General features: G+C 35.0%; 1 protein-coding gene across 7 annotated transcripts in view; it reads left to right on the forward strand.

The window, feature by feature from the left end:
• Pcmt (Protein-L-isoaspartate (D-aspartate) O-methyltransferase) overlaps positions 1–27,294 on the forward strand; it is a 99,212-nt gene extending 71,918 nt beyond the window's left edge. For 4 of the 7 annotated variants that reach the window (XR_014132183.1, XR_014132181.1, XM_081765017.1 and 1 more), the window contains one exon: positions 23,694–27,294. Coding sequence is in view for 2 of the 7 variants with exons in the window: in XM_081765020.1 (XP_081621146.1) it covers positions 23,694–23,706 (13 nt within the window). In the remaining 5 variants the exon portion in view is untranslated. Of the gene's footprint in view, positions 1–9,330; positions 9,416–23,693 lie in introns of all 7 variants that reach the window. The other 3 variants (XR_014132184.1, XR_014132180.1, XM_081765014.1) reach the window with 1 other exon arrangement.
• Positions 27,295–27,556: the final 262 nt, after the last annotated feature.

The following is a 27,556-nucleotide window of genomic DNA, read 5'->3' on the forward strand; positions in this document are numbered from 1 at the left end:
TCAAAAGATGGATAGTAATAGTTTTCCCCTGTTGTAGGTAGTCTATCATGATGACCCCTTCACAGCCCCGGAAAACGGAAAGCATCACCTTGGTGGCAGACTTTTCCCATTGTTTGCTCATTTCCTTTGTTTCTGGATCATAAAGATAAACCCAACTTTAATTCATTGTCACTAGTTTTCCGAAAAAGTCCTCTTCACCCACCCACAGCGATGCAATATTTCTCTTGCAGCGTCCTCTTCTGAAAAGGTGTGAGCAGTCGTGGCACCCATTTCTGAAGACACAGCTGGGTGTGAATTATATTCGAAGCAGACCCATAACTCATATTTATTGCACACATAACACTTTCAATGGTTATCCTCCTGTCTTCCATTATGATCTCAAATTTCTCCGTCAAGGCGATATCATCAGTGAAAGATAGTCTTTCAGATCTAGAGGCATCCGCAGTGGTCATGTGTCTAGTTTTTAATTGCCGTTTCTACTTGGATGCCATCTCAGAGAATGGCCTTTCATCCCCATAGACTTCTTTCATCTCTTCGTGGATCTGATTTCTCCTGAATATGGAGGAACTAATGACTAGGTTCAGAGCAGTGGTTGTAGTCGTTCCAAGAATAAAATCCATATTTCGAATTTTTAGACTATACACTTCAGATTTTAAAATCTCCATATGATAAACTCCGTGTGATTTGATTATGTACAGTAACAGCGATGCCCGCTTAATAGGTCCCTTCTTCCAGTGAAGCTTTTGGAAAACATATATAGGCAGATAACCGGGATTCGTGCTCTTCACTTCACCGATATCCCATTAAGAGTCCTGATGCTACCCCAATGGACTACTGTGCCTTTTGATTTCCTCCGTCCCAAAGGCAAAGCGCTCCAACAGAAGTGGAGTAAAATTCCAGTTGTATACCTTAGAAATAAATCTTATCTAGTAAAAAGTGCACTATAGGACAATTGTCAAAAATCCTGAGCGTCACATAAACACAACGAATGGTGGAAGGGCGGACTGTCATGTGTGAGTGAATACTTCAAATTAGCCTATATGGAAGGTTATCATTCTCTGTGAACCATAATAATGAATTGTACAGTTTTCCATTATATTAATGAAGTAGCTCGAAGACTAGAAACCTTTCACTAAATACTATTTCATGAAAGAGATGCTGTGGGGGAAACTAAACAACGATTGAATGGATGATCCAAGAGCTGATATGTTGTTTTAAACTGGTTTTTAACTGAGAAGTATGAAGGACTTCTGTCTTAACTTACAGAAGTATCGTAAACTTTTATTGACAGAAATGAGGGATTTTGGCTCACTTTAAACGTTTATGTGAAGCTATGAAAATCAAGGCTTTGCATTTTATTGCATTGAATGGGAGATTCTGTTTGTAATATCCGTAGCGAATCGATTGATTACTTCTTGGAAGTCGAGGTTGATATATTGTATGGATTTATCAAGAGTAAAAAAAGAACATCGGACACTGAAACACATCGTTGACATTTATAGGTATCTGTACAAAAAAAGAACGAACATAAGGTACAGTAATAGTGATAACGCTTATCCTGTGGACATGAGACATTGGTATCTGATTATTGATAATAATGTAAGCAAGACAGATTATAAGAAAACGATGTGTGTTGCAGACGTATTGACTGAAAGTTTAAGCTTTAAAATAGCTTATGGATGAGAGCGAGATTCAATTTTGACAAATGCTTTTTATCATTATTATTATTTTAAGTCGAAAAGTTGAGACAAAAACAATTAATTTAATGTAGTGATCGGTTTTAGAATAGTTATCAGACGTAAAGTTGACCATTGTTAGAATATGATGGTCTGGAACGTGCTTGGTGAATTGGTAGGAATTATCGATCCTGATCCTGTATGGGCGAGTCGTTAGACGAAAGAGTTAATTAAAACAGAGTATATGATGATGTTATTTAGGGAATAGAAATATCTTGGATAGGCTTCTGCGAAAAACGTTGCAGATTGTTGCGAGGGAAGTGAGCAGAGCAAAAGGACTTTCTTTAATATGTCAGTAGGTGGTTTATCGAAGTCTGAGGCTGTTACGCTTCTATTGAACGACAATGAATTCATGGCATTGTGGATTGTGAGTACATAAAAATTGATTGTTTTATACTTTGTTTGAAGTGTCTGGATGCAGTATTTATATCGTCGATAGGATAAATGCGTCGTGTGTTCTGATTCTGATGGTATAAAGATGCTTCAAAGATTACCAGCAAAAACATTTGATTTATTTTTATCTACGTGGAAAGGAATATTGTTAATGAGATTTGGGTTGGGTGTTTTTCTACTTGCCGCACAGTGCATTGGAGCACTTCTAATGAACAATGGGCACTGTGTGTATTCTGAGATGTAATTCCTGACAATGCCTTGAAATGAACGTGAAGTCTGAGTACTTCAGAATTTATGGTGTATAATAACTCTTTATAGAAACGTTCTAGATGACCGACTAAAGCAAAATATTGTTGTGGTAATTTAGGATGATATAGAATGGATTTGATTCACAGCATATGTAGATTAAAGCTTGCTAAATGGCAGGATAATGGTGTCCATTTAGCGCTCGAGTACTATGGGGAGATGAGAGCGATAATTTGGAAATCAGCTTTGTTAAAGCGTTATGATAATCGAGAACCAGATAGTAGATGTGAAGGGAGGCGTGATTGCTATCAATTGAGTCAAGACCCGTAAGAAAAGATTACACGCATATAGAAAATAAATCGGGAAACTGTAGTAAGGTAAGTGCATAATTACTGTTTGCTTTGAGGCAGACTCGAAGCTTCGAGCGTCTGTTGATCATGTGTGCTAAGATGGATATACGTAAGAATTGGTCAAATTAATAAATATGGGTGCTAGTACAGTGGTTAATATCATTGATGTGATAACGATATCGGGAGTGATGTTATAGATAACACGAGTGAGTACATGGAGGCCAAAAAATACACTTGTAACAGTATAAGTTATAATGAAATCTTAAAATGATGTGCATTGTTGAGCGAAGCTAATATGAAAGTTAAGGTCAGCGAGAAAGATGAATGTATGTTGCTGTTGTTTGTTGAAGCTTAGCATCCCTTTGCAGCACCGAGGCTGAGACGTAGACCTACAGTATAAGGTGGAATCCAAACCACCGTAATGCGTTCAATGCTCTCTCACCGGAAATCGAATTCGGTACCTCATGCAACAAAGGCGCACGCACTAGTCAATAGATGAGCGGAAAAAGAATCAATTTATTTAATTTGGTGAAATTTTCTTTTTATAATAAAAGGATTGTTCATACTGCTTTATATTATGTGGCTAGTTGATGGCTCCGTCCCCAGACCCCCGCGTTTGCTCGGCCTACGGCCTCGTACCTTTTAAACCCACAATTCTACGGAATTTCAAGTTTCTTTTCCTATTTCAACTATCTAAAGGATAAAATTATGTATAACAAGAAAAACGCCCATTTGAATAACATGGGAATTTCTTCATCCCCCTTTAGACCTTTTAAAAACTAAAAATATTAATTTTGGAAATTTTCCTGTGGGTTAGCTCCAATAAGGCTACAATCATGCCAAATCCTGCCGGAAGTGCCGCAGAAGATGCCCTATATAAATAACATGGGAAAGTTTTTTCGTTGCCCATAAAACCACTTTGAAATTGGAAATTTTTATTTTTGGTGATTTACTCGGGTAACGCTAACAAAAACATAAAAGCATACCAAATTTCAAGTTTTTATTCCAAGTCCCAGTACCTAAAATATGAGATTATAGGTGCGAAAAAAGTCCATTTAAATAACATGGAGAATTTCTTCATCCCCCCTTTAGACCTCCTGAAAATTAAAAATATTCACTTTTAGCACTTTTTCTGTTGGTCCTCCCCCTCCCCCAAAAAACCTCCCATTTAAATAACATGGGGGAAAATCTTCAGTCCCCCTTTAGACTCCCTAAAACTTGAAAATTTTCACTTATGGCAATTTTTCTGTTGATTAGTCCCTAAAGCTTCAATCATACCAAATTTCAACTTTCCATGTTAATCGGAAGTATCCCTTTATTTTATGAGTCATTTCATGAAGTTTTATATATAGTTAGGATTTCTTAGTGGTTTCAACCATTATTCAAGCTCATCCTGTAAAGAGTGACACGTTTTCTTTAGAGAGCATCAGTAAAAGCTATTGTTAGGTATACGAGATGATAAGTGGTATAATATAAATAGTTTGCGTAATATGGATAATCTAAACGGTACAATATAAACAATGACTATAGTATAAAAATAAGTTTTATCTTTTTAAGTGACCATTACTTTATATGGGTAGTTCGTTGTCTTATTTTTGAAGCGAACTGGAATTTAATTGATTGATCTTACTGATTTCTTCTTGAGATCCAATTAAATGTCTCTTTACATTGTCTGATATTACTAATATTATTGTGCAATATCACTTAAATTTGAATTTTTAAATATTAAAATTGTATTTTCACAAACTAAGACATTTAATTTAATTTAATTTGAAGACGAAACCAAATCGGTAAAACTTAAAAATCCTTGTTCATATCAAAATAAAAAGAATGCTTCCTAGTATAAATTAATGGACTGAACTACCTAGATTATGTAGGTTTTTAACAGCTTTAAGGAGGAAATGAAAAAAGTATTACGTATTTGCCGGTGTCACAAATACTAGGTATGCGATTTTTAGAGAATAAAGTAGAGATTGGACTAAGTAAATGAGAAATAGGAAGCCATGAAAATTGTAGAGTTAAAGTTTTTCTTTCATTTATTTATTTATTTATTATTTCTTCAAGTAAAATTTTACATATGCACAACATTGGGAGAAGTTAATAAGACAATGCATTGTTATCTTCTACTTCAAGGCAGACTCAAAGCTGATGAAAGATAGAGGTTATTCTCGCGTTGATTATATATGCAAAGTAAATGTAAGTAGATATTGTATTAGTCAGTGGCGTATTTACGATTTTGTTTCGTAAGGGGGGAGGAGGAGCTTTGCCTGGAAATGTGAAAATTCTCCAAGATATTTCATATACTGTACTGTAGTAAGATTTCGGGGGGGCTTAAGCCCGGAAGCTCCCCCCCTCAAACGCCACTGGTATTAGTGTACAATAAAAATACTACTTGATTTTCATGGGTTCATCAAGTTACATTGATTTATGTAGCAATATCGGATGGTGAACCATGAGGTGTATTTTTCAGAATATTTTTCAGATGAAGAGGATGTGAAAGAAAGAATGGTCATCCTCCTATATGAGGCGTGTGGATAAAAACAAAATAAAAGTCCTTTTTTCTCTTTCTTAAGAGTTGCGAGATTAGCTAGTATTTTCGTATACTTGTTTATTAATTGTGTAGGAACTAGATGAAGATGCAAGGGAGATGAATAAACAGGTATACACCAAGTAATACACTAAGTAAATAAATTGGTCCAGAAAATATATTACAATTATAAGGAGAGAATTTATTTTTACTTTCTTTTTTAAATTTTCTTTTTAGTTCTTGTTCACATTCTGGAATGGAGTTGAAATATTGGGAAAGATTAGTGTATTATATACAGTGTTTACCCCGTAGAGAATGTAATGTGAATGATTCTTTTATATATATATATATATATATATATATATATATATATATATATATATATATATATATATATATATATATATATATATATATATATATATATAAAACTCTTAGTATTCTTCAAAGTAGATTCCTTGTGAGTCAACACACCAATTCCAGCGGTGCTGGTACGATTCATAACAGCAGAGGAAGTCAGTCTTGACGTGATCTCTTATTCAAACACCTTGTCACATTTGTTTGGACGTTTTCAACCATCCAAAAACTTTTTTCTTTCAAAGCTTTTTTGATCTTCGGAAATAAAAAGAAGTCGTTGTGGGGATGGAGAAACGTTGGATTACTTTTGGGTGTCAGAAATTCCCTGTCAAGGTGTGTAACTCGGCGCCTTGTCGTAGTGGAAGATCGATGTCTGTGCAATGTCAGGATGGATGTGCTCCACAAGTTTCCTCAAGCGGTCAAGTACGTCTCAGAAGAAGTTGATTTCGCTGTCTACTCAGGTCATCCAAACTTCTTGTGAACGACTTTCTTTCGGTCAAAAAAGACAACGAACATAAATTTCACTTGTGATTTGCTCTGTCGTATCTTGTTTGGTCAAGCACTGTACATGTGTCACTGTGAATTTTGTCTTCTATTTCTCAAAAACCTAATTTTCATCCTCGGTTATCACTCGCGCGCACAAAACTCGGAAGCACTTGTCACATAATCTAATAATTAACTAGAAATTCACAAACGCCTGTTCTTATTCTCATCCAACAGAATCTTGGGGGATCAGTTTTGCTTAGGTTTTTCTCAAGTTCAAATGATTAAAAATGGTTTGGTAGACATCTGATTCTGGCAGTCTCAGCTCCTATGCGATCAACTTCAAACTCAAATGTCGGTTCTTGTTCAAAACTCGAGGCGTCTTGTCGTTGTGGAAGTTGGGCATCCTAAGGGAGAGAGAATCTTCTACATTTTACTTCCTTCCTTGAACGCTTTATAGAATATATATATATATATATATATATATATATATATTTAGGTATTTGCTCCAAGATTAGGAATGTGGAAATCTTATTCCATTGTAAGTGGCTTCTGACTTGCTTCTAATTGAGTATAAGAGGGCAGTGCTACTTACTATCCAATATTAGTGGGCTAGATACTATTGTAACATCAGGTTTGGCATTTGATATTGGTCTTGGATGGGGATGGCAGTTCTGTGATCTCTGCCAGTGTTACTTCGTTAATAGAATGTGAAAAATCGGCTTTTCTCTAGCTATCTGACTGCGTGAAAATGAAATGTCCTCAAATGTCTTTAATATGCTAAAAAAAAAGTGTAATGATTTAGGTCTGATATAATAGCAAAAGTGATAACACGGTTGTAGAAATATATATATGAGAAATATTGTGCTTAGTTAGCTTTGGATTTGAGTAATGGGAACAATGTGGAAATCTGGTTGTTATACCAATCGCTGTATCTCTGTTTACTCTCAAAACTTGTAGTCCCTCACATTTGGGTGGGATATATGAAGATAAATAAGATAGTATTGTAGGCAATAAATATGTTTTGTTTAATGTAAAGACAAATACATTCTTCTATATGTAGTCATTTGAAAAGAATTCTCCTTTAGTAGTGATCAATGCCGTCATGATTCTGATTAATTTCTGTTTCAAGAGTTTTAAAAGTAGAAATGAACATATCGTTCAGATTATTTATCACCAAGTTGAATGTGGAATAATATTTCAGCTGTAGTTGTCAGGATAAATTCGAGGCTGAAAATAGATGGATATTTAGTAAAATCATTGAAAGAAAACGTAACACTATTATTAATGGATGTCGAAATGAGTTATTCAGTTGAGTATTAGATTCGATCACGAAGTGTTATATATACACTCAATAATCATGTAACCAACTAAAATAATTATATTATATTCCAAATACTAGCACGCTGGCTTAGTGGTAGAGCGTTCACCTCTGGTGCGTGGGGTCCCTGGTTCGATCCCAGCTGGCGCAAATGGGCTATGTGGTTGACAAATACCGTGTTCGTGGGTTTCTCGGGGTTCTTCCGTTTCCTCCTACTTTCTGCATTCCACCATTGCATTTATTTCTCATCATCACCGTCTCTTTTAGCTTAGCCGACATAATCGTGGTATGTAAAACTGAAAGATTCCATTTCATTTTTCCAGATTGTAGGTACAAATCAGAAAAAAGTCTTACAAATTTGCTATTACTTATCATTCTAAAGAATTTAACCAGAGATTTCTTAATTAGAAAATTAGTTTCTTAATACATCGTCATTGAAAAGAAAGTATGATTGTGGAGCCTTCTAGAGAACGCATTTCTTTTGAAACTCATCTTAAAGTAAGTATGACTTTTTGTAATCTTAAGCTCAAAGAATCAATGTAAACAACGATTGTAAACAACGATTTTCACCTAGATGTCTGCAAACTATAAACTTTACGGAAGTTTCTTTTCTATTTTTCACTATAGTTTTGAGAGACTGAAGTTACCGAATTATACAAAAAGATGCATGCAGGGAAAGGAAAGAATATTATTTGCAGAAGAAGCATTCCTCGATTTTAGAAATCGCGTTGCATCTTTTGCAAATAATACTCTTTATTTTCATCATATGTATCTTGTCTCTAATTGGTAACCGTAAACTCTCAAAACTATTAAGGAAGATAGTAGGGAGGCTGTCAAAAATTTATAATTCTTTAAGTAAGAACGAGGGCCTTTATAAAATAATGTTATGTATAATTCGTTTTCTGCCTTTCTTGCAAATGATAATCATTCCTACACCTGTGAAGTTGCTAAGATACGTGATACAAAATACGCTTCCTTCCTAACAAATTATTTGGATAGATCTGTTTTTTGTCCTGCGCCAAACGTACGATTAGGTTAAAGAAATGTGGAATACGCCCAAATGAGACTCTCTTAATAATTCTGCGATATTTAGTCAAAGTACACTACTTGTGTATTTTGAAGTAAACATCAAGACATTACACTATTGTAGTATGGTATGTTGGTCAGTGCAGTTGGCTTATAAAGGAAAGGTTATGTGGAGAAATGCTGAAAAAAAAAAATACTCAAAAATTTAATGACCAATTTACAATTTCGGCAATATAAAATTGACTGAAGATAGTGTGATTAAGGCAATAATATATCACCGGAACTAATATAAATTCAAGATTTTTTTTGCTTCAGTGAGATTTTGGATTTTTATTTTTTTATAGATTTCAAAGCTAGAATGAACGGTATACAATCAGAAATTTTATGCACTGTTGCTGTTAGTAACCGAGCTAGATCTAAAACTCTATCTTTGTGAATTAGCAGTAACTAATACTAGCTTGAAATTAGGTTTTCGTGAATAGAGGCTTAATGATAGACTTACCTCTGGTGCGAAGGGTTCCTGGTTAAGTACTAGGCCGTATGAGCTTCTGACGGGTAACATCGAAATCGTGAGATTTCTGTGGTTCTACTGTTTATTCTCACTTTATATATAATCACGATTTAATTTTAACTTCTTAAGAGTTCAGCTCATTGATTAAACGTTTCTTAGTGCACATATCTGTACAATTTGTTGAATACCGTGTATTTATGTTTTTTTTTATTTATTTATTATGTTAATTAGTTTTCTGGCAATTTGCATGCTACAATATACCGTGGAACAACAGCTTTTATAATTCGATGAAAGTCTTGTTATATAATCCATTTGCATGAATATGATTCTAAGCGGCTAATAGTTGGCATTTAATGTATAAAAGCTAACACTTTTTACAGAGTGATCAGAAAATTTCTGCGACATGTTCATCGGAAATTGCAACAAGAGAAAAGAGAGGCAAAGGGAGATCCTAATCAGGAAGAGGTACGGATAATAATAGTAGTAAGATTAGTAAACAAGTGAAACTGTGATTCCATTTGTTGATTTTTGTACTGTTTTCTAAAAACATTTAATCTTGTATTTTTAATTGACGTTCGCTGCGGCAGTGTAAAACTGAGTTTGGATCTCAGTGCTATACGAGTCACCGTATGTCTCGGTGAAGGTAAGCACATGGATGCTAGTAATCTTAAAAATCTGTACAAAAGAAAATACCAGAAACGCACAGAGGTAATACAATGCATACAATGGCACCGTACAGAAATGAAATATCGCACGAGCCACCGGTGACTCGTAATGCAGCGAACATGTTAATAACGAATAATCGTAATAAAGTATGGGCAAAGCTTTGCTGACGATGTAAATTAAACATATGCTCTCAGGTAAGGGTCGAAAAATGAAATGAAATCTTTTGAGTTGTACATCCCACAATTATGCCGGCTAGGCTAAAGGAGACGATGATGATGAGAAATGAATGAAATTGTGGAATGAAGAAAGTGGGAGGAAACGGGAGAACCCCGAGGAAACCCACGCACACGTTGTTTGTCCACCACAAAGTTTACTTGGTGCGAGCTGGGATCGAACCAGAGACCTCAGGCATCAGAGGTGAACGCTCTACCACTGAGCTACCGCGGCTCCGGTAATTCGACGAGAAGAGCATTCTGTTGAAACTTCAGTATTTTAGAAACGAAGTTGATCTTGAATTTTGTGTCTCGAATTGGCTGAGCTATAAACAGAGGGCACCAGATTTGCCAAACATCATACTATTCCATGTTCACTTTATGAAATACTAAGGAGCTAGGAATAATATTTTTAGAAGGTTGGTATGTTTTCCAGAAACTATACTGTTGTTTGTGATAACTGCAGCACCAAGAAGGATGATTGAAATGAGTCCAATCTCACGGGTTTTGTACAGCATTTTATGTCGTACAAACGATTACAATTTCAGCGTGATGGCGGATGTGTGGACGCGCTTACAAATACTGCGAGAAAGCAGTTCACTTAGATAGTGGAGCATAAACGAGCGAACAGGAAATGTGTAGGCAAGCGACGCTGTGTCTCGTCGACGTCAAAAGGCATAATATTAACAAACGGCCGCATCGTTGGTTTATGAAAAGGTTACTTCTCGTACTGCAAAATTGTTGCGCGCATAGAGCATGTCATCACGATACTAATGCGTGTATAGTAACAATGAAGAGAAGTTTTCTAAATAACCCAGTCCAGTCCATGTTAGAATTGTGTTGTACATTGAGTAATATAATCCACACATAATTTTTTCTTCAATAAATAAATGTCCGAAGGTGTCTATGAAGTTTCTTGAAACACACACATTAGACTGAAAAAGATCGTGTTTAAGATGCCAAATACAATAATGCACCAACTTCAGGCCTTTCAAAATACCTGAAAAACTCAAAGCATAAAATAGATAAATTGAAATTAATGAGACTTTTTTCATTTGACCGAGGGAGTCAAAATTAAATTTAGATATGGATACTTTGGACAAAAGTTGGAATAACATCATTAATACCTTTTCTGTCGTCGCCAACTACTGAAGAATAAGAAAAAATTAAGATGTGTACTTTGTGGAGCAGCAAATAGTTTTTATTTATGAGTGTAAACATTTAACACAAAGTAACATGTGCATATATCGGGTATTTTGTGCGTATTTGGTGTATTACTGGGACAATGTGCATACATTTTATACAAACTTCACGTGTTATTCAATAGGCGAGTGAAACCTGCTGCCCACAGAGTGGAACATCTGATTTTGGGGTTGGCGCTTAAAGTGTTACTACTCAGGTTTCCAAACGTAGTTTTTTTCTGGAGGCGTTTTAAAAATTAGTAATATATCTGAGTTTCTAAGAAGAATAGAACAAGGTTATTTATTACAAGTTATCTCCTGAATGAGCGTGCACAAATGCCGGAAATAATCTCCGTGTTTAAACGACAAGTGATCTTTTTGTTTTGAGGTTGGTAGTACTGATGAGGTTAGCACAGAGCAAAAACGTTATGTGATATCGTTTGTTTCAACTTTCAGTTCCACATTGTGTACAGTTAGTTCAGCTGAAAGGTAAATCCCACGACTATGATTTTTTTCTCTGGAAAGAGATTGAGGGATTACGTAATGAACCTTTGTCTTCAAAGACAGTTGACCTTTCTTGAACAACCTCCTTCTAGAAGAAGTAGGATTAGTCTTACTATCTTGTTTGAATGATTCAGAATGAGAAATAAACAGAATAAATTGATCGAACTTTATTGAAGAAAATTGGATCGTCCGAGAAATACCCTCGGTTATCAGCAGGATCAAGTGAAGCATCGAAGGATAAAGACTAAAGTAGTGATTTTGTTTTCTACGAGTACACATTTATTTTTTGGGCTAGTCTAAATTTGTAGACTTAGTGATGAGTCAAGATATTTTACATTTATTTAAACCCTTTCTTGGAGTTTCAAATATCAGTGTCTGAAATAAGATGTGATACCCTATCCTACTATGTAAACGCCTTTCCTTCACAGCAGTCATCGAAAATTCGACGTTTTATATTACAATATGCCCAGCCATGTGACGCATGCCAGTAACGTGCTACCTGTCAACAGAAGCAGACTACACTTTATCTGGTGTTACATGTCACCTAATAAATAAGACATCATCTACACCAGCGCCAGTGATTCAACGAGGATCTACAAACCTATCATATAAGAGGAGAATCAACAGGCACCTCTTGGTCAATCTTTCCCGAGATTAGGCACTTACCATCTCTCCTATTCTGTTCGGCTGCACTGAGCCGTGGAGTGTTGATTGATTGATTTTTAGTTTAGCGTCCCTTTCAGCAACGAGGCTATATGAGACGTGGACCTACGGATTAACGTGGAATCCGAACCACATGTGCTCTCGCCGGGAATCGAACCCGGGTCTCCCACCCCAAAGGCGCGTACGCTAGAGCCGTGGAGTTGGCCATGGGGTACTCCTTCACAATCACACACTCTATTCGGCGGTTCTGTATCATAATGTTTGTAATAAAAGTGGCAGTTGGAAAACACAAAGGTTTCGTATATTTTCTGCTCTACCATTGCGGTACCACAAAACATTGCAATATAGTTTTTTTTTAAACAATCTGTAAGAATTTGAAGAATCAAAAGTAAGTTTATTTTGAATTTTATTGATTTTTAATCAAAAGTCAATCACGCACAAATTAAACAGCGGTAAGATCCAATACTTGTTCCAAGGCATTATCAATTTTAAAGAAAGAAGAAGGGCACTTAAAAAGAGGTGCAGAATATCAAATTAATGAAATTTAATGTCAGTAAGCAAGGTAATCTAATTTTGAACAGTCAATCGAGACGAACTAGATACGGAGGTCATTCATTCACAAACGCAGATACCCTAGTCCCATTAAAGAAGGGCCATGGTCATGTTTATATATATATATATATATATATATATATATATATATATATATATATATATATATATATATATATATATATAGGGTGTTTAAAAACAACACTGACAACGTTTGGGAGGTGATTCCTGACACCAAAATAAGAGAAAAAGTATAGACCAACCTGGGTGCACAAATGCTTCTTTTCGGAGTTATAGGCTGCCGAAAATATGAAAAAATGAACTTTAAAAGTCCATAGCTCCAAAACTATGGGATCTACCGTAGTCGGGTCAAGACTTTACTTAGGAACTAATATGTGCTCTATTCAAAAATACATGTTTCAGAATCCTAAGGTACTCACGCAACAATTTTTGTACAGGCAGTTTGGTTACGGGCATATAATGTGAAGTACTCACTAACTACCTCTATAAAAATTGTTGCGGAAGTACTGCAACAAAAAGGACATGGGAAAATCTATCCGTCTAGGAGACAAATCACTGAGGAACTGGTTCGAATCTGGCACCTCGAACTGGATATTACATTAAATGAAACACTTGTGAACATCATATCCCGTTGGTTTGCAGCATTAAGAGTTGCCCCTGGCGTTGTGACAAAAGAGTGAAGTGTCATAAAGATTGTGGTGTAAACAGTTTTCTTTTTTCGTTTACTTTCAATGATTTACCTACCGTTTAGCGATAAACTTTGCACAGATTGTGATAATAAAAAAAATATCCTTTAATTTAGTTTCTGAATTATAAGGTCCCTTGATGTATAAAACGCAGTGTTTTCAAGTAATGTTCGTATATGTACTACAGTAGCACAACATAAACATTAGAGAACTATTAAATGATCAGTTGAACAGTATGTGACCAACGAGGTGTATAACAGGGCTGGAACTAAAAATATAACAAATTTTCCAAAGTGGTGCTATTTTTGACAGACTATATATATATATATATATATATATATATATATATATATATATATATATATATATATATATATATATCACCACTGCATTGATTAAGTATAACATTCTAGTTTATGGGTTTATTTGCTTCGGCTCTTCCGAGCTTAAGATGTAAGTAAAAACATATTAAGAAGAAATAATATAGAAACTAAGTCTACCTCATGGATAACAATAAAAAATGATATAAAAATGCAATGAGCTGATCAGTACGGTATTGTATACCTACTTTTAAGCCATCCTGGATATATATATATATATATATATATAACATACAATATATATAATTTGTATACACTCACTGGGAACTAACCTACAGGTAATCTTTCTAGACAAGGTGATTTTTCTTTGAGTATACAGCGATGAGAAATTATTTAAAAAGAAGTGCAAAGCTTCGTTCTGTGTCGGTAGTTAATACAGAGTCATTTTGTGAAATAACATTACCTTTACAACTCATATAGGATATTTTCTTAATATTGTTAATTAATACACGTGCCTCATTTTTAAATAAAGCCACGTGCTTCTTTACTACTATTACTACTACTACTAGTACTACTATTACAAGCATGCAGACGAGGATATCATCATTGATGGGACACGTAACCGCAGAACACTAGCGCTGCCACCACCCACGAAGAGGGTATAAAAGATGCCACAGGAACTCCAACGGCATCAGTTTCGACTGGTCACTCCTCTCTTCTAGCAGCCTGCCTTGAGCTCTGAGGTTCCTCACACACTTAACTTGCCTGGAGCTCTGTGGTACTTAACCACACTCTCATTGCTTGCCTGGAGCACTGAGAGTTCTTAACCGCACTTCTTAGCTTCCTGGAGCTTTAGAGTACCCTTTCCCTGGCTATCTGAGCCTAGGGACCATCCGTTTACTAACATAAACCTATAGAGAACATTGTTATGGGTTCTGGTTCACAGTTATAATGATTTGTGCTATATTTGTAATAATTGCTCCTCCTGCTGCCTTAGCAGGATAATTTTACATTAGAAGTGGCGGACTCATTCTGAGCCTATTGAATTGAACACCGCTACCAGAGACTATTTTATTAATCCAAAGTGAACTTACAACTTATTAAGTACATGTTATAAACTATTTTTCCTTAAAAGTATAAACTAAACTGTGTGACAGGACTTTATGCCGCAGATTAGATCTAACAAGAACACTTATACAAACAACCTAGAAAATATGTCCGAACAGGGTTCTAGACTACCATTTCATATCCCACATTTAACGAAATACTCCGGACGAATAACCAAAGATTCCAATATTTTTTTTTAAATGTTTATTTGATCATTTGGCACTACTTGAATCGTGAACTTCAGAGAAAAAGGATTTACTTCCTATGTACAACAAGATGTTGCATTGGACTTAGTTCTTCAATTAAAAAATTAAAATCAATTGGATAATCTTACATATGGACAGTTAAAGAGCAAGTTAACACTAAGTCGTCCGAGATTGCCGCCCAACATGGCAAAATTTGAACTACATCAAATGTAGCACAGTGACAATAAATGGATAGTCGAATACTTTTAAAGGAAATTACGCGCAATAAAACAGGTAATGCCGCATGCGACGGAGGAACGAAAGATCCATTATCTGTATTTAGGTCTAAGAAAGAACCTTTTGCAGAAAATCGCATTAGAGACTTCCCAGTCAGTGCAGTCACTACAGGACAACCTGCACTTATTGGAAGCCGCACAGAAGCAGCCGCTGTAAAAGAGAGATTGTGGTGAATTATCTCAAGCGATTAGTTCCTTTTACAGTCAACCTTCTAATACGCTACCTATACCTATAACTGAATCAAATCAACCTAATGTTGGTAACTCCTGTTTACCCATGTATAGTCAGCAAGCAAATTCTACTGTCTATTGTAATCCTTTAAATTTCCAAAACTTACCAAATTGCTAATATTCAGAATACGCAAATTCTCCTTTCCGCACCACCACTACAGGGTGCTCCGCAAAATCAGACACCAACATGTTTTCCAACACGCACAATTGTCACAATCCTCTCCCACCTTACAAACACTAGTCACTTGCCGACGCATAATTCAACTGATATCAACAAGATTACCATCCAAATGGTAGAGCTTTCTGCACTTGCCGCACAGAATACCATAAAAGGGCTCTCAATTTAGAAGAAATAGGGCGGCCATATTCAACAAAGAAAAGGGAACAGCGGAAAAAAAATTACAAAAGAAAGAGAGGAGTAATAACAACAATAACAATTTTAACAGAAATAGCAATAATAAAAATTTTAAAGGTGAAAAGCTATCAGTATGTGCTACGTACTATAAGAACGGCCACGGTTCCAGCCAATGCTATCAAAATAATAAATCGAGAAACGTACAACTGGGTCCCAGAACAATCCACCAGTTCTGCGGGCCATCACACAAAGCAGAACAACAACCTAGTAGGCAGGATACTGCAAATTTTTAGGCGGATGACTAACCAGCCATTACGACATTATCCGTTAACGAAAGGAATAGTCCCGAAACTCATAATTTATTCCCTAGCTACATCATAGCAAATGACGGACGAGAATGTATTAATATAAGCAGTGAAGAGAGTAAATTACTTATCATAGTGGACACGTAATCTTGCCTGTGATATTGGACACCGGATCTTCACTCTCCTTATGTATGGCCGAATAGACTACCGCCAAATTCTAGATCATACCTTTTCAACTAGCATTAGAGGAATTTCAAATATATATATATATAGCCCTAATTAAATTCAAGATTGGAAATATTGCTTTTTGGCATTATTTTAGAATTTTGGGATATGGTGTTCGAACAAAATCTGCTGAAACGACTTCACACTGAAATTGGTTTGCAGAGAAACATGCTGTCTGTATATCAGAAAGTTCGGAAACCAGATTTTCCTACATAAGACACAAGAGCGGTAGAATTGTCAGAGAAGGCAATTGTTCCATACGTCAGCATGGCTCGGCAGACGTACTTACAGTTCGTAAGATCGTCATCCCAGCTAGATCACATTTTTTTACCTATTACTATCAAGAAGAAAAATAATGATGACACATTTTCATTATTTGTCTATTACAAACATTATTAGATCGATACGGGGCATCAAAAAACCGCTGTACATAACTTACTATATAAATATAGAGACATTTTCTCCTACTTACCAGAGGACATTGGTTATTTTAGGGGTTATACTCATTAAATATGCCTTGATAAGACAGCCAATTTCCACCAAAGATCTCCACCTGTGTTCGCCCACACATAGATAAGCAAATTCAGCAACTTTTTGGATGCAAATATCATTCAGGCGACAAGTGATAGTTCGTTTTCTTCTGTTTGGTAGTCAAAAAGCCAAACACCGGAATTTCACTTGGTCTTAAATGTGTAGACATGCAATTCATTTAACGAAATATCTTAGCAGGTTCACTGAGGACGTCCTGCATATGTTAAAAGGAAAGTTCCTTATCTCTTCTATCGATATCAAGCAATTCTATTTCCAAATATTGCTTCACCCAAAAGCTCCAGATATATGACCTTTGAAGTGGACCACTCAAGAAAATCGCAACGATTTCTATGCTGTGTCATGGTTCACAAGACGTCAGCGCAACCAGGATGGTTTCTCGCAACCTCTTTCCATCACAACCAGGATGATTGTTAGAAGGATTGCCAAAACGTATAACATCATTTACAGACGATCTAGTAATTGACTTAAAAAATTGGAAGGGACAACTTTCGGATTTAGAACTCCTCTTTCAGAAACTTAGAAAACACTACTTTAGAGCTAGCCCTCAAACACTCACGCATTTATTATACAACGAATTGGATACTTGGATTTCGAATATCTGGGAAAAACATAAAAATCTCTCCGAAGGTAGTTAACAGAATTAAACGTTTTAAGAAACCAACTACAAAACGTACTTTGAAAATTTTTCTTTGTCTATGCTCATATTTGCGTGCTCACATTACAGAAAAAAATGAAACATTTCAACTACTAACTAACTAACTCACTCTATGGCCTATGGAACCCGCAGGTTCAGTGCCGCGTTCACAAAAGCTCTCCACTGACTTCTATCCTTAGCTAATTGCATCCAGTTTCTACTTTGTATTCCTATCTCTGCGAGATCCATCTTAATATTATTCTCCCATCTGCGCCTAGGTCTTCCTAATGGTCGTTTTCCTATGGGTCTTCCAGTCAAGACTTTGAAAGCGTTTCTACTTTCTTCCATTCTAGCTACATGACCTGCCCGCCTAAGCCTCCTAGACTTGACGACCCTAACAATGTTGGGTAAACCGTATAAACTATGTAGTTCCTCGTTATGAAGTTTCCGCCATTCCCCATTCTCGTTCCTCTTGGGTCCGAATATTCTTCTCAGGATCCTGTTCTCAAATACTTTCAGTCTATGTTCTTCCCTCAGAGTAAGTGACCATGTTTCGCAAAACTATCTGTTAAAATTCTAAATTTAAATGTTGATCAAATCATCTCCGAAAAACTAAAATAGAACATCCTGAACGCACCCTCAATACATCACTTCGACAATAAGTCCCTCCTTTTATCGCAACAGTATTAGTGTTCACTCAGTGCTAGTATTTCAGTGTAATAATGTTTTTAGTGCATCTTTCCAGGGCTGATTGCTCCTTACCAGTGCAATTTTACCGAAAAAACCTCTGGCTTATTTTTAAAACTAGCATGGGGTGTTATATCCAACATATCCCTCATATTTGTAAGCAAACCCACTTGATTCTTTACTACTGTTACAAGCAAGCAAACGACATATATAATCACCGATGGAACACGAGACCGGAGAGGAACATTAGCGCCGCTTCCACCCATGAAAAGAGGGTATAAAAAACGCCATAAGACCTCCAACGGCATAAGTTTTGGCTGGTCACTCCTTTCTTCTACCTTGCCTGAGACTCCTCGCTCTCTTAGCTCATCTGAAGCTTTGTGGGTACCTAACCACACTCTCGTTTCTTGCCTGGAGCTCTAGAGTATCCTTTGTTCAACATTTTTTTTTTTTTTTTTTTTTTTTTTTTTAATACACTCCGAAATATATACAATTATTTGGTTGTGCTTTTGGACAAACTCAATGTATAAAAACTTAAGGGTAACGGATTTTGAAGTCTAATTTCGTACAAGATGAAAAGATTTTCGTGATGTTATCCAAAAAGAAAAAAAATCATGAAATTGAAAAAAAAATGATACTAATTGAAGCTTGTGTTAGAGATGTACAATCCGCGGCAAAAAACCTGCAACATGAAGATGTAAGTTTATTGTGAAACTACGCCTAACAGCACAGGGAATGAATATAACGTCTAAGTGGGACGAATCACGCCAGGATAAACCTCGGCTTCCTCCCGTGCACACTTATTTTGGAGCAAAAGACTTCGTCATTTCACAATAAACTTATATGATCATGTTGCAGGTTTTTTGCCGCGGATTGTACCAAATTATGATAAAAGGGAAAGAACTTTACGTGCAGACCAAGTCAATTCAAAGAAAGGTCCACCATGCTTACAGATGAAAGGTTAAGTAAAGCAACTCAGTAAAATAAAGTTCTGTAAGTCTGGCATAGAGAATAATTTTTCGATGTAAACGTAACTACATGAAAAAACTCGTTAACCTCAATTTTAAGTTTGTGATTTTGACTCAAAATTCACAACACGAGTTATCTTCGTCTAAGCAATATTTTAATCAGCTTATCTCATGTATCTGTATAGCTACAAATCGTAGACCATAAGAGTTGCACTTTACGAGATCATTATCTGGCAGCATAAATAGAGGAGAGAGATATAGCATACTGCGACTATACGTATATGTGTAACATTATTTCATATATGTTGTGTTGATTGTATTGCCTTCTTCAAGATTGAAAGTGAAGAGGAGTTAAATAGCATAGCTCAGTGGAAAAAAAAAAAAAAAAAAAAAAAAGATAATGGAGTGTTGTAGTAATTTCTCTTACTGACATTTTCACAGTATTTAAAGCTAAATTTTATAGCGACGTAATTAATGAATAATTTTGATGCTCTTGTTCGTAATCCTTTTCAAAACATGGGTTTGAAAGGATATTTTAGAGTTTCATTTAGGAAGCTGTTGCTTCTATTGTAATTACCTTAGATTCGTGGTTCGTGCTTTATTAACTCCGGAATGACTCATACTATTGAATATCATATTCATGCCTAGCAGATTCGAAAAAAATTCGGTTATTTTTCGGGAATTTTTGAGAAAATGAAAATCTGGTAACCCATTTGGGCGCCTGTAGTGGGGCCCAGAGTACAATGTCTTTACAACATGCTTTTTCATTTTAAAAAAGAATTTTGCCTCTATGTTTTTATCAGGTATGATTCGATAAATATTTGTCGAATCAAAAAAATGTGCCAAATTGGTAAAATATAATTTTAAAAACCTCTAGAACCTTAGATTACATTAGATTCATTAATCGTACATCATTGTCTTCAGAATGGTGCAAACTTTTGAATGATACCACGCACATGTTTCGTGATTCATAAACTCTGAAACATTTCCCGAAATTTTCCTAAAAGCAGTACTTTTCTTCCTTCGTGAACCCTGAGTCAGATACATACAGAAAATGTACCACGTAAAGTACATGTCCTAGGGACTTTGTGTACTAATTTCATTGAAATGTGGTTTGTTAATATAAAGAAATAAAATAAATTCAATCCATATCGCAGTATTTTGAAAAAAAAATAAAAATAAAAAACGTAGGAAGTTCCTCTCCTATCCTTATTGACATAGGTTCATGGTTCATTGTCTTCAGAATCAAGCAGGGTTTTATTAATATCACACACATTTGCTATGATCCATAAATCCGAGGAGGTGCCCAATATTTTTTTTTTTTTTTTTTGACAATTTTTTATCATCGTGCTTTCGTGTCGGTGGTTCAGAATCAGATAACTGCATAAAAGACACCTTGAAAAGTTCTACTTGTCCTACGCTATATATTTGCCAAGTTTCATTGATGTAGGATTAGTAGGTATGAAAATACAGGTTTTCGAACTAAACCTATATTTTTATACTAAGTCTAAATTGGCTTAGTGGCTTAAGGCATCCCCTCCCCCCTCCGGATGCTCATCACCAGAAAAACAGAAGATCATTGGATCATACAATATGTCGAACTACTACATAGATTGATACACCTAGTTTCCAAGACTATGTTTTACATTTTCTTCTTCTCTGTTTCTAGACCTATACATATGTCGTTTATCCAAAAGCTTCCCAATTAGAACTTTAGACTCTTCGTGCGATTTTCCCACACGAACGTTGTTTCGCCAATCTTAAGCGCATTAATCTAACGACTCGTGGAGTATCCGTTGACAGGTATATATTATAGGATTCCGTGTTGCGTAAGTTTCGTCATTTGCCTCATTTGGTTACGAAAAATTTTCCTTAAGACAGTTTTCTTTTTTTCACATTCCCTTAATGTTTATTCATCTGTCGTCTTGATGTCAATTTTGGCACCCTTACAGTACTACGGGTCACTCCGTTCTCTTACGGATTTTCAATTTAATTTCAAGAAAGGAATTTTTTGTTACGTCTTCATGAGTTTTCCTAAAGTGTTTCAGCAAGTTATTTTGTGACTTGTTTCAATAGATTAAGTCATTCACGTGAAGCTCGAATCGCTTTATGAAAAATATCTTGCTCTTTAGGTGATAGGTTCTAAAACTAAAGAACTGACCTCTTGATAAAATTGATGGTTTCGGAGAAGAAAATTTTTGCAGATATTTCTTGATGAAATAACAGAAGACTTAACTAACCTTTTCGAAATTGGTGTGAATCTCACTTAGCACCACTTACTCATTCTTTGAAAATACTTTTACACATAACAAAGAACATCTACACAAAAATTAAAGGAAACATCAGTAATTCTGCATAATTGACAGTATAACAAATTATTGTTTTCATAAAGTGATTCAGTCTTCAAGTGTCTTAAGCTATTGAAAAAGGTCACCATTCAGGAAAACATTTCTAAACAAAGTATAGTCCACACTGCTACTTTCCTAATTTCTTTAATGTACGTAGCAACAAAAAGAGGTTTTTGTACCAAGTAGTAGAATTCAGTTTCCACCACTAACTTCTATACCTTCAGTCTTAATTGTTACTTGTCACAACTGCAACGAAGTAATTGTTTAAATAGGTTCATTTTCACTACTACAATCGATTACGAGCTTTCGTTATCTCGATTAACGCGCGTCGTACTTGGTAGCATATGTTTTGTTTTTCCTATGTTTACTTCCAGGGCGATTGTTTACAATCTGTACGAGAATATTCATATTCTCTTGTACTAATCGTCTAGCTAAAAGTCTATGCCGTTCCGTGTTCACGAGCAGCTGGTTAGGGCCACCAACATTAGTCCTCTGTTTCTATCTTTCATTTTCCTCATCATGTATTCTAATTTCGATACTGTAGTGGTTTGAAATGAATATTGTAAAATATGAAGACGTATGTTTTCCAAAAGGTCAGTTAGCAAAAAAGCATGTAGGAAGGGCTACAATGAGAAGTCTAATCAACTTTTCCAAGAAGTATTTTATTGTATTTTTGACCTCCCTGCTAGTGCAGTGGCCATCATGTGCAGCTTCGGTGCACGGGGTCCCGGGTTCGATTTACAAGAGCACAAACAATTTAATTTTACTTTCATTAACTATCTGTATCCTTTAGCCTAAAGGACGTAATTGTGAGACGTTAAACTAAAAATTCCATTTTGTTATGTTTATTAATAAAGAACATATTGTCGTCTACTGTTAATGATGTTCCTGATTCTAATTTATCTACTGAATCTTTGTAATTTTCAGGAGGCCAAATGTTAGTTCAGTACTCCAGACGGAAATGCATTTAAAAGTTATTATTCTATAGAATTTCTTGGTTGATTAAAGTAGAATTTCTTGGTTGATTGAAGTTTAACTTCCATTTTCAACGTCGAGGCTATATCAAACGTGAACCTACTGTTATAAGAGGAAATCTAAACAACGGCAATGTGTTCAGATTTTAAGGTTCGCAACTGGGAATCGAACTCGGGACCCCCTGCGTCGAAAGCGCGTGCGTAAGCAAACAGCCCAGCCGAAATGACTATGGAATTTCATGTCTTAAAGCGTTTAATTTTCTGAGAAATATTTACATCGTGTCATTAACAGATGACAATATCAACTTCCAAATGTTCATGCATAAGTTGGCCCCTACAAAAAGATAACATAAATATTATCGTATTGAATTTATACCAATATGTTTCGAATCTGGAAAACTAGGTACTATTAGGAACTTAAGAAAAGTTATGTTGGATTTTTGCTTGGTGGCAACGGAACGCACTCGCTTTTCGTCTCATTTTAAAGCGGATAAAGGGGAAAAGTGAATATTCCGTTTCCTTTTCTGTTAGTTTGAAAATTGTAAAATAAATAAAAAAATAAAGTAAAATAAAAAAGCGGACCCACAGAGGCCTCTTAACATTTGGAGTGATAAACATTCTTTTCGTCAAGTAACATAATCAGGTGATATTTCATCGTAGAAAACACTTTGTCGAATAACATTCTTTTTTAGCATGGGTGAAAAGTAACTTCAAACGTGCCTTAGATTTTCAAGTGTACTCTCCTCGGAACATCAGTTATTTGGACAAGTTCTACAGGGAGTTTCTATAGGGAGTTGTCGTATCTCCTGAGGAAAACAAAATCTATCTGCTTTCGAGTTATCTTAATTTAACATGCAAATTAATTCTGCAAAATAAGGGAAATGAGTTATTACATTTTCCTATCTTATTATTTCTATTCTTTAAATACTGTTACAGGTTGGATTTAAACCAAAACCTATCTTAGAAATGGAGAAAAGAAATCTTATTGTAATTATAGTGAATCTGTATGCCTGTGTTATATAGGGTGTATACTTGTTAAGTTCCTTACATTTATGTACATTACTTTTGCAGAAATGAACTGTGATCCGAAAAAGTATAGTGCACATGGACTGAAAGAGTGAGATATATTGTGAATAGTGCTGACATCTTGTGCTGAAGCGTGGCTTTATTTCAAATGCTCCAGGTGCTGCGAGGTAGTTTAACGACAGTGTTGCCATCCACCCTTCAAGGGAGATGAACCAGAACACTTGAGTGGAAGAGAAGCTAATTGTTTAATCCCTGATCTGCTGTTCGCCTATTGACCTTAAAATTCAAAATATTTTTTCCGTGAACTATTACTGGCTCTTCATTTACCGCGTAGTAACAAATACAGGTAAAACTCCTATATTTCTTTTGTAAATAAAATTACATTATTATTAATATAAAGTGATTGTTCAAATAAGAGGCATGGGCTGAGTGACTGTGAGGCAAAATGTTGAGAATGATTTTTTAAGTTCTTTTTGATATATATTTGTTGGACGTGAATTTATAAATCATTGGGTTTTTTTTATAGACTAAACATGGTACTCTCGATTTCATCTTTGGTAATGCGCTTACATAAAATAGTGCATCTGTGTAAAGGAATATTTTTTTAAAAATAATATTTGTTGTGTTTAACAAATACTAGTCCATTTAACTGCTGATATTGAATATCAGCAGTTAGACTTAACAGACTTTATAACAGTATTGTTACTATTTTCGACATGTTTGCTTAAATTATTATAATTTTTACAGTGCTGATAAGTATATATAGCTGTAGTAATAGATAATTTTAAGGATAAATTAGGACTTGTTTTGCGATGTTAGAATTAGTACAAAGAAACTACTGATTATGAATTCTGATGTTCTGGGCCAGAAATTTAAGTTGATATTTGATAAATTTCGTAATGATACGGATAACTACTCCTATCTTAAAGAATCATGTTCAGAACATAATATAGTCTCGTTGTATCAAGAAGAGAGAAAAAAGAATAGAAAAAAATAAAACTGTTATTAATTTGTAATAGAGACTTGAGAAAGAAAAAGACTTTTTTATATACCATTCATTTGTACCTTCAGTTAAAATTAATAAAAGGGAAAACGAATTTTCTTTGTCTTTTAAAATAGCTGTATTTAATATTTTTCTATTTGTTTCGATAAGTGGCTCAGTGGCTATTTTAAATGATTTGCTCTCGAAACAATATGGATATCTTTCGTAATCACAAATAAAGTTTGGAAATGTGAAATGAATGTCCTGGAAGTAAATTAATATCTTATTAAATATTGTCATTCTCTCTTTTTCGTTTTTCCTTTTGCTCTGTAAAATTTCACCTGTACAGTTTCTTTACAAATAGTGCTATAAGACACCCCCCAGAATACTTTTTTTTTTGTGTGTGTGTGTGTGTATGTAATTCTCTCAGTACCATAGTGTCATATAAAGGTAGTATTTTTTTCGTAGAATTGTATGTATAGCAAGGAACTAACCTTTAATACCTTTGGTACCCATATCAGTGTTGCTTGTATTTGTTGCAGATGTCGTATTGTAAAAAAATTACAAGAAGTTAGAAGAAAAACTGTACACACAATTGTTGATGTTCCAAATTATGTACTGTTGAATCACCAAATTGTCCCTTGTTTCCCTTCGTAACACGTTTCCCTAACACAGCTTACATGTTAATAAACATTATGTACACAAGTAGTCTCCTGTAGCAATTTAATGGTAATTCATTAGACTTATAATTAAATAGGAGTTAAATTATTATTATTATTACATTTCTTGTTTTGTTCACAAATTATTATAGTTCGTGTCTCCGTTAGAATGATTTGTTACCCTTCACACGTCTAATTTTATAAATAACACTGTAGTACTTTTATATAATAACTCACATTCTAGAATTTATCGGATACAACTAGGCATACAAGAAATAACCTGGAAACCTCATACTGTGGTTTGTATTGAACTAGTGCGGTTGAAATTCGATTAATTGATTGTTCGAAAACTCGAATAATAGATTCGAATAAGAGCAGAAAGTGTTCGAATAATTTTAACGACTCTCACCGAAACCATCCGAGGACGAAGTGGAGTGTAGTGAGAACTGCAAATACGAGATATTAAAGTGGTGATCTCTTTTCTTGGAAGTAGTACTCCTAAAGGTGACAGTAGCAGGTAGGGTTGACAGCTTTTTCAGAGAAAAAAGGAAGAACTTACGATTTTTTAAGGGAAAAAATACGGAAAACATGTCATACTGAGAATTTACATATATATGGTTTTACATAATAACGCAGAATAATTTTGCTTCAAAACGGGCATTTTCACACACACACACAAAAAAAAAAAAAAAACTGTAGCATATAAAGCACAAAAAGAAGTATATACGATTCCCAATGGGAGATCATGTTACTCGGATTCCACGTAGTCCTCGTCTCATATGACCTCGGTGCTGAAAGAGACACTATACTCAATTCCAACCAGCCAAGTATATTACACAAATCTTCCGTGCCTTTTAACTGCATTTTAATGAAGATTGCATCTCTTAACAGTCCCGCATCCTTTTTTATACATTCAGAAATACACTTGCAGAACATACCGAAATTCACAAGCACTTGGAGTGCTGCTTTTATAAGTTCTCAGGAGTTTCTGTTATGGTCATCAGTATATCACGATCGATCGGAACTGGAATATGATTGAGATGATGTTGATAAACGAAGGTTAAGATGCTGAAAACAAATTATTCTTAAACATTAGGTTGGGATGCCGCCAGAGGGAGGTAATATTATTGATCAAATCTCTATTTGTGTGACAAAAACCATAGTAGGAATAGGAACGAGGCAGGTTCATTCTTTCTATGTCTGTGACGCAAACTATGTTAGGATATGGACATTGTCTTATTATCTATTGTCTGTGACACAAACCACAGTAGAGATAGCAACATTACCAGTGCATTATTTAAATGTCCATGGGTAGTTTATAAACATTTGCGGGGGTTAATAATATATTTTAAGTTCCTATTCCATACAGTTTTCGTTCTTTTTTGTAGTGTTTGCAGCGATTTCGAAATTTCGTTGTGCGAAAAAGGTGTTTGGCAATTAATTACTCAGTTTGATTCTACGTTAGAGAACAATTTGTTCTCTAAATGATCTGAAAATTTTGAGTATATACTGATTGCTTTTACTGAGTAATATAATGATCATGTAAAGAAAAGTGTAGCTCGTGGTTAAAATACAAGAGATGTGTAGACAATATTTGCTCCAATACAGCATCCAAAGCGTCCAGGTAGTCCCATGTCACAAAGTCTTTAAATTATTGAAATAGTGTTAGATGTCATTTTCATGGACATAATAAATTGATTTTTTTTTTTAAATTAATCAACTTTATAATAAACAAAATTAACAGCACGTCATTTCATCTTTTCGCTTAATAAGTTTTATGTAACCGTCCGAAAGTCATAATTACTGTTACTCATATGGACACACTGGTATTGCTTCCAGATGGTTTTTGTTATTTATGATGTAATTTGTGGTAATTGTAATGGGAACTACTTCCGGAAAATACAGTTTTTTAAATCGAAATACTCAAACACATTTGATATTCATTATAAGTGAGTTACGATGTATAATACGTAGAGACCTAACAACTCCAAATTAAATGTATATGTCATACACAATCGTGCACACTAAAACTAAATATATCGTAGATAATACAGAGTTGTGGTCTATCTTCTAACTTATAAAAATAATCCACTTTTTTGTTGTAGTAGTTAAAAAAAAATAGTATTGATAATATGTCGCCACATACCTAGGTACAAAATGTGTTTGGAGAGCAAATAGCTTTTGACCACAGCTTAATAGAATGAGTGCAGTTACTTCCGAAATATGGATTAGTACAAGCTAATTATTTGTAGATAAACTTTAGGTTG

This window comes from Thermobia domestica, chromosome 7, assembly GCF_964235325.1.
Source record: "Thermobia domestica chromosome 7, izTheDome1.hap1.1, whole genome shotgun sequence".
Classification (NCBI taxonomy): Eukaryota; Metazoa; Arthropoda; class Insecta; order Zygentoma; family Lepismatidae; genus Thermobia; species Thermobia domestica.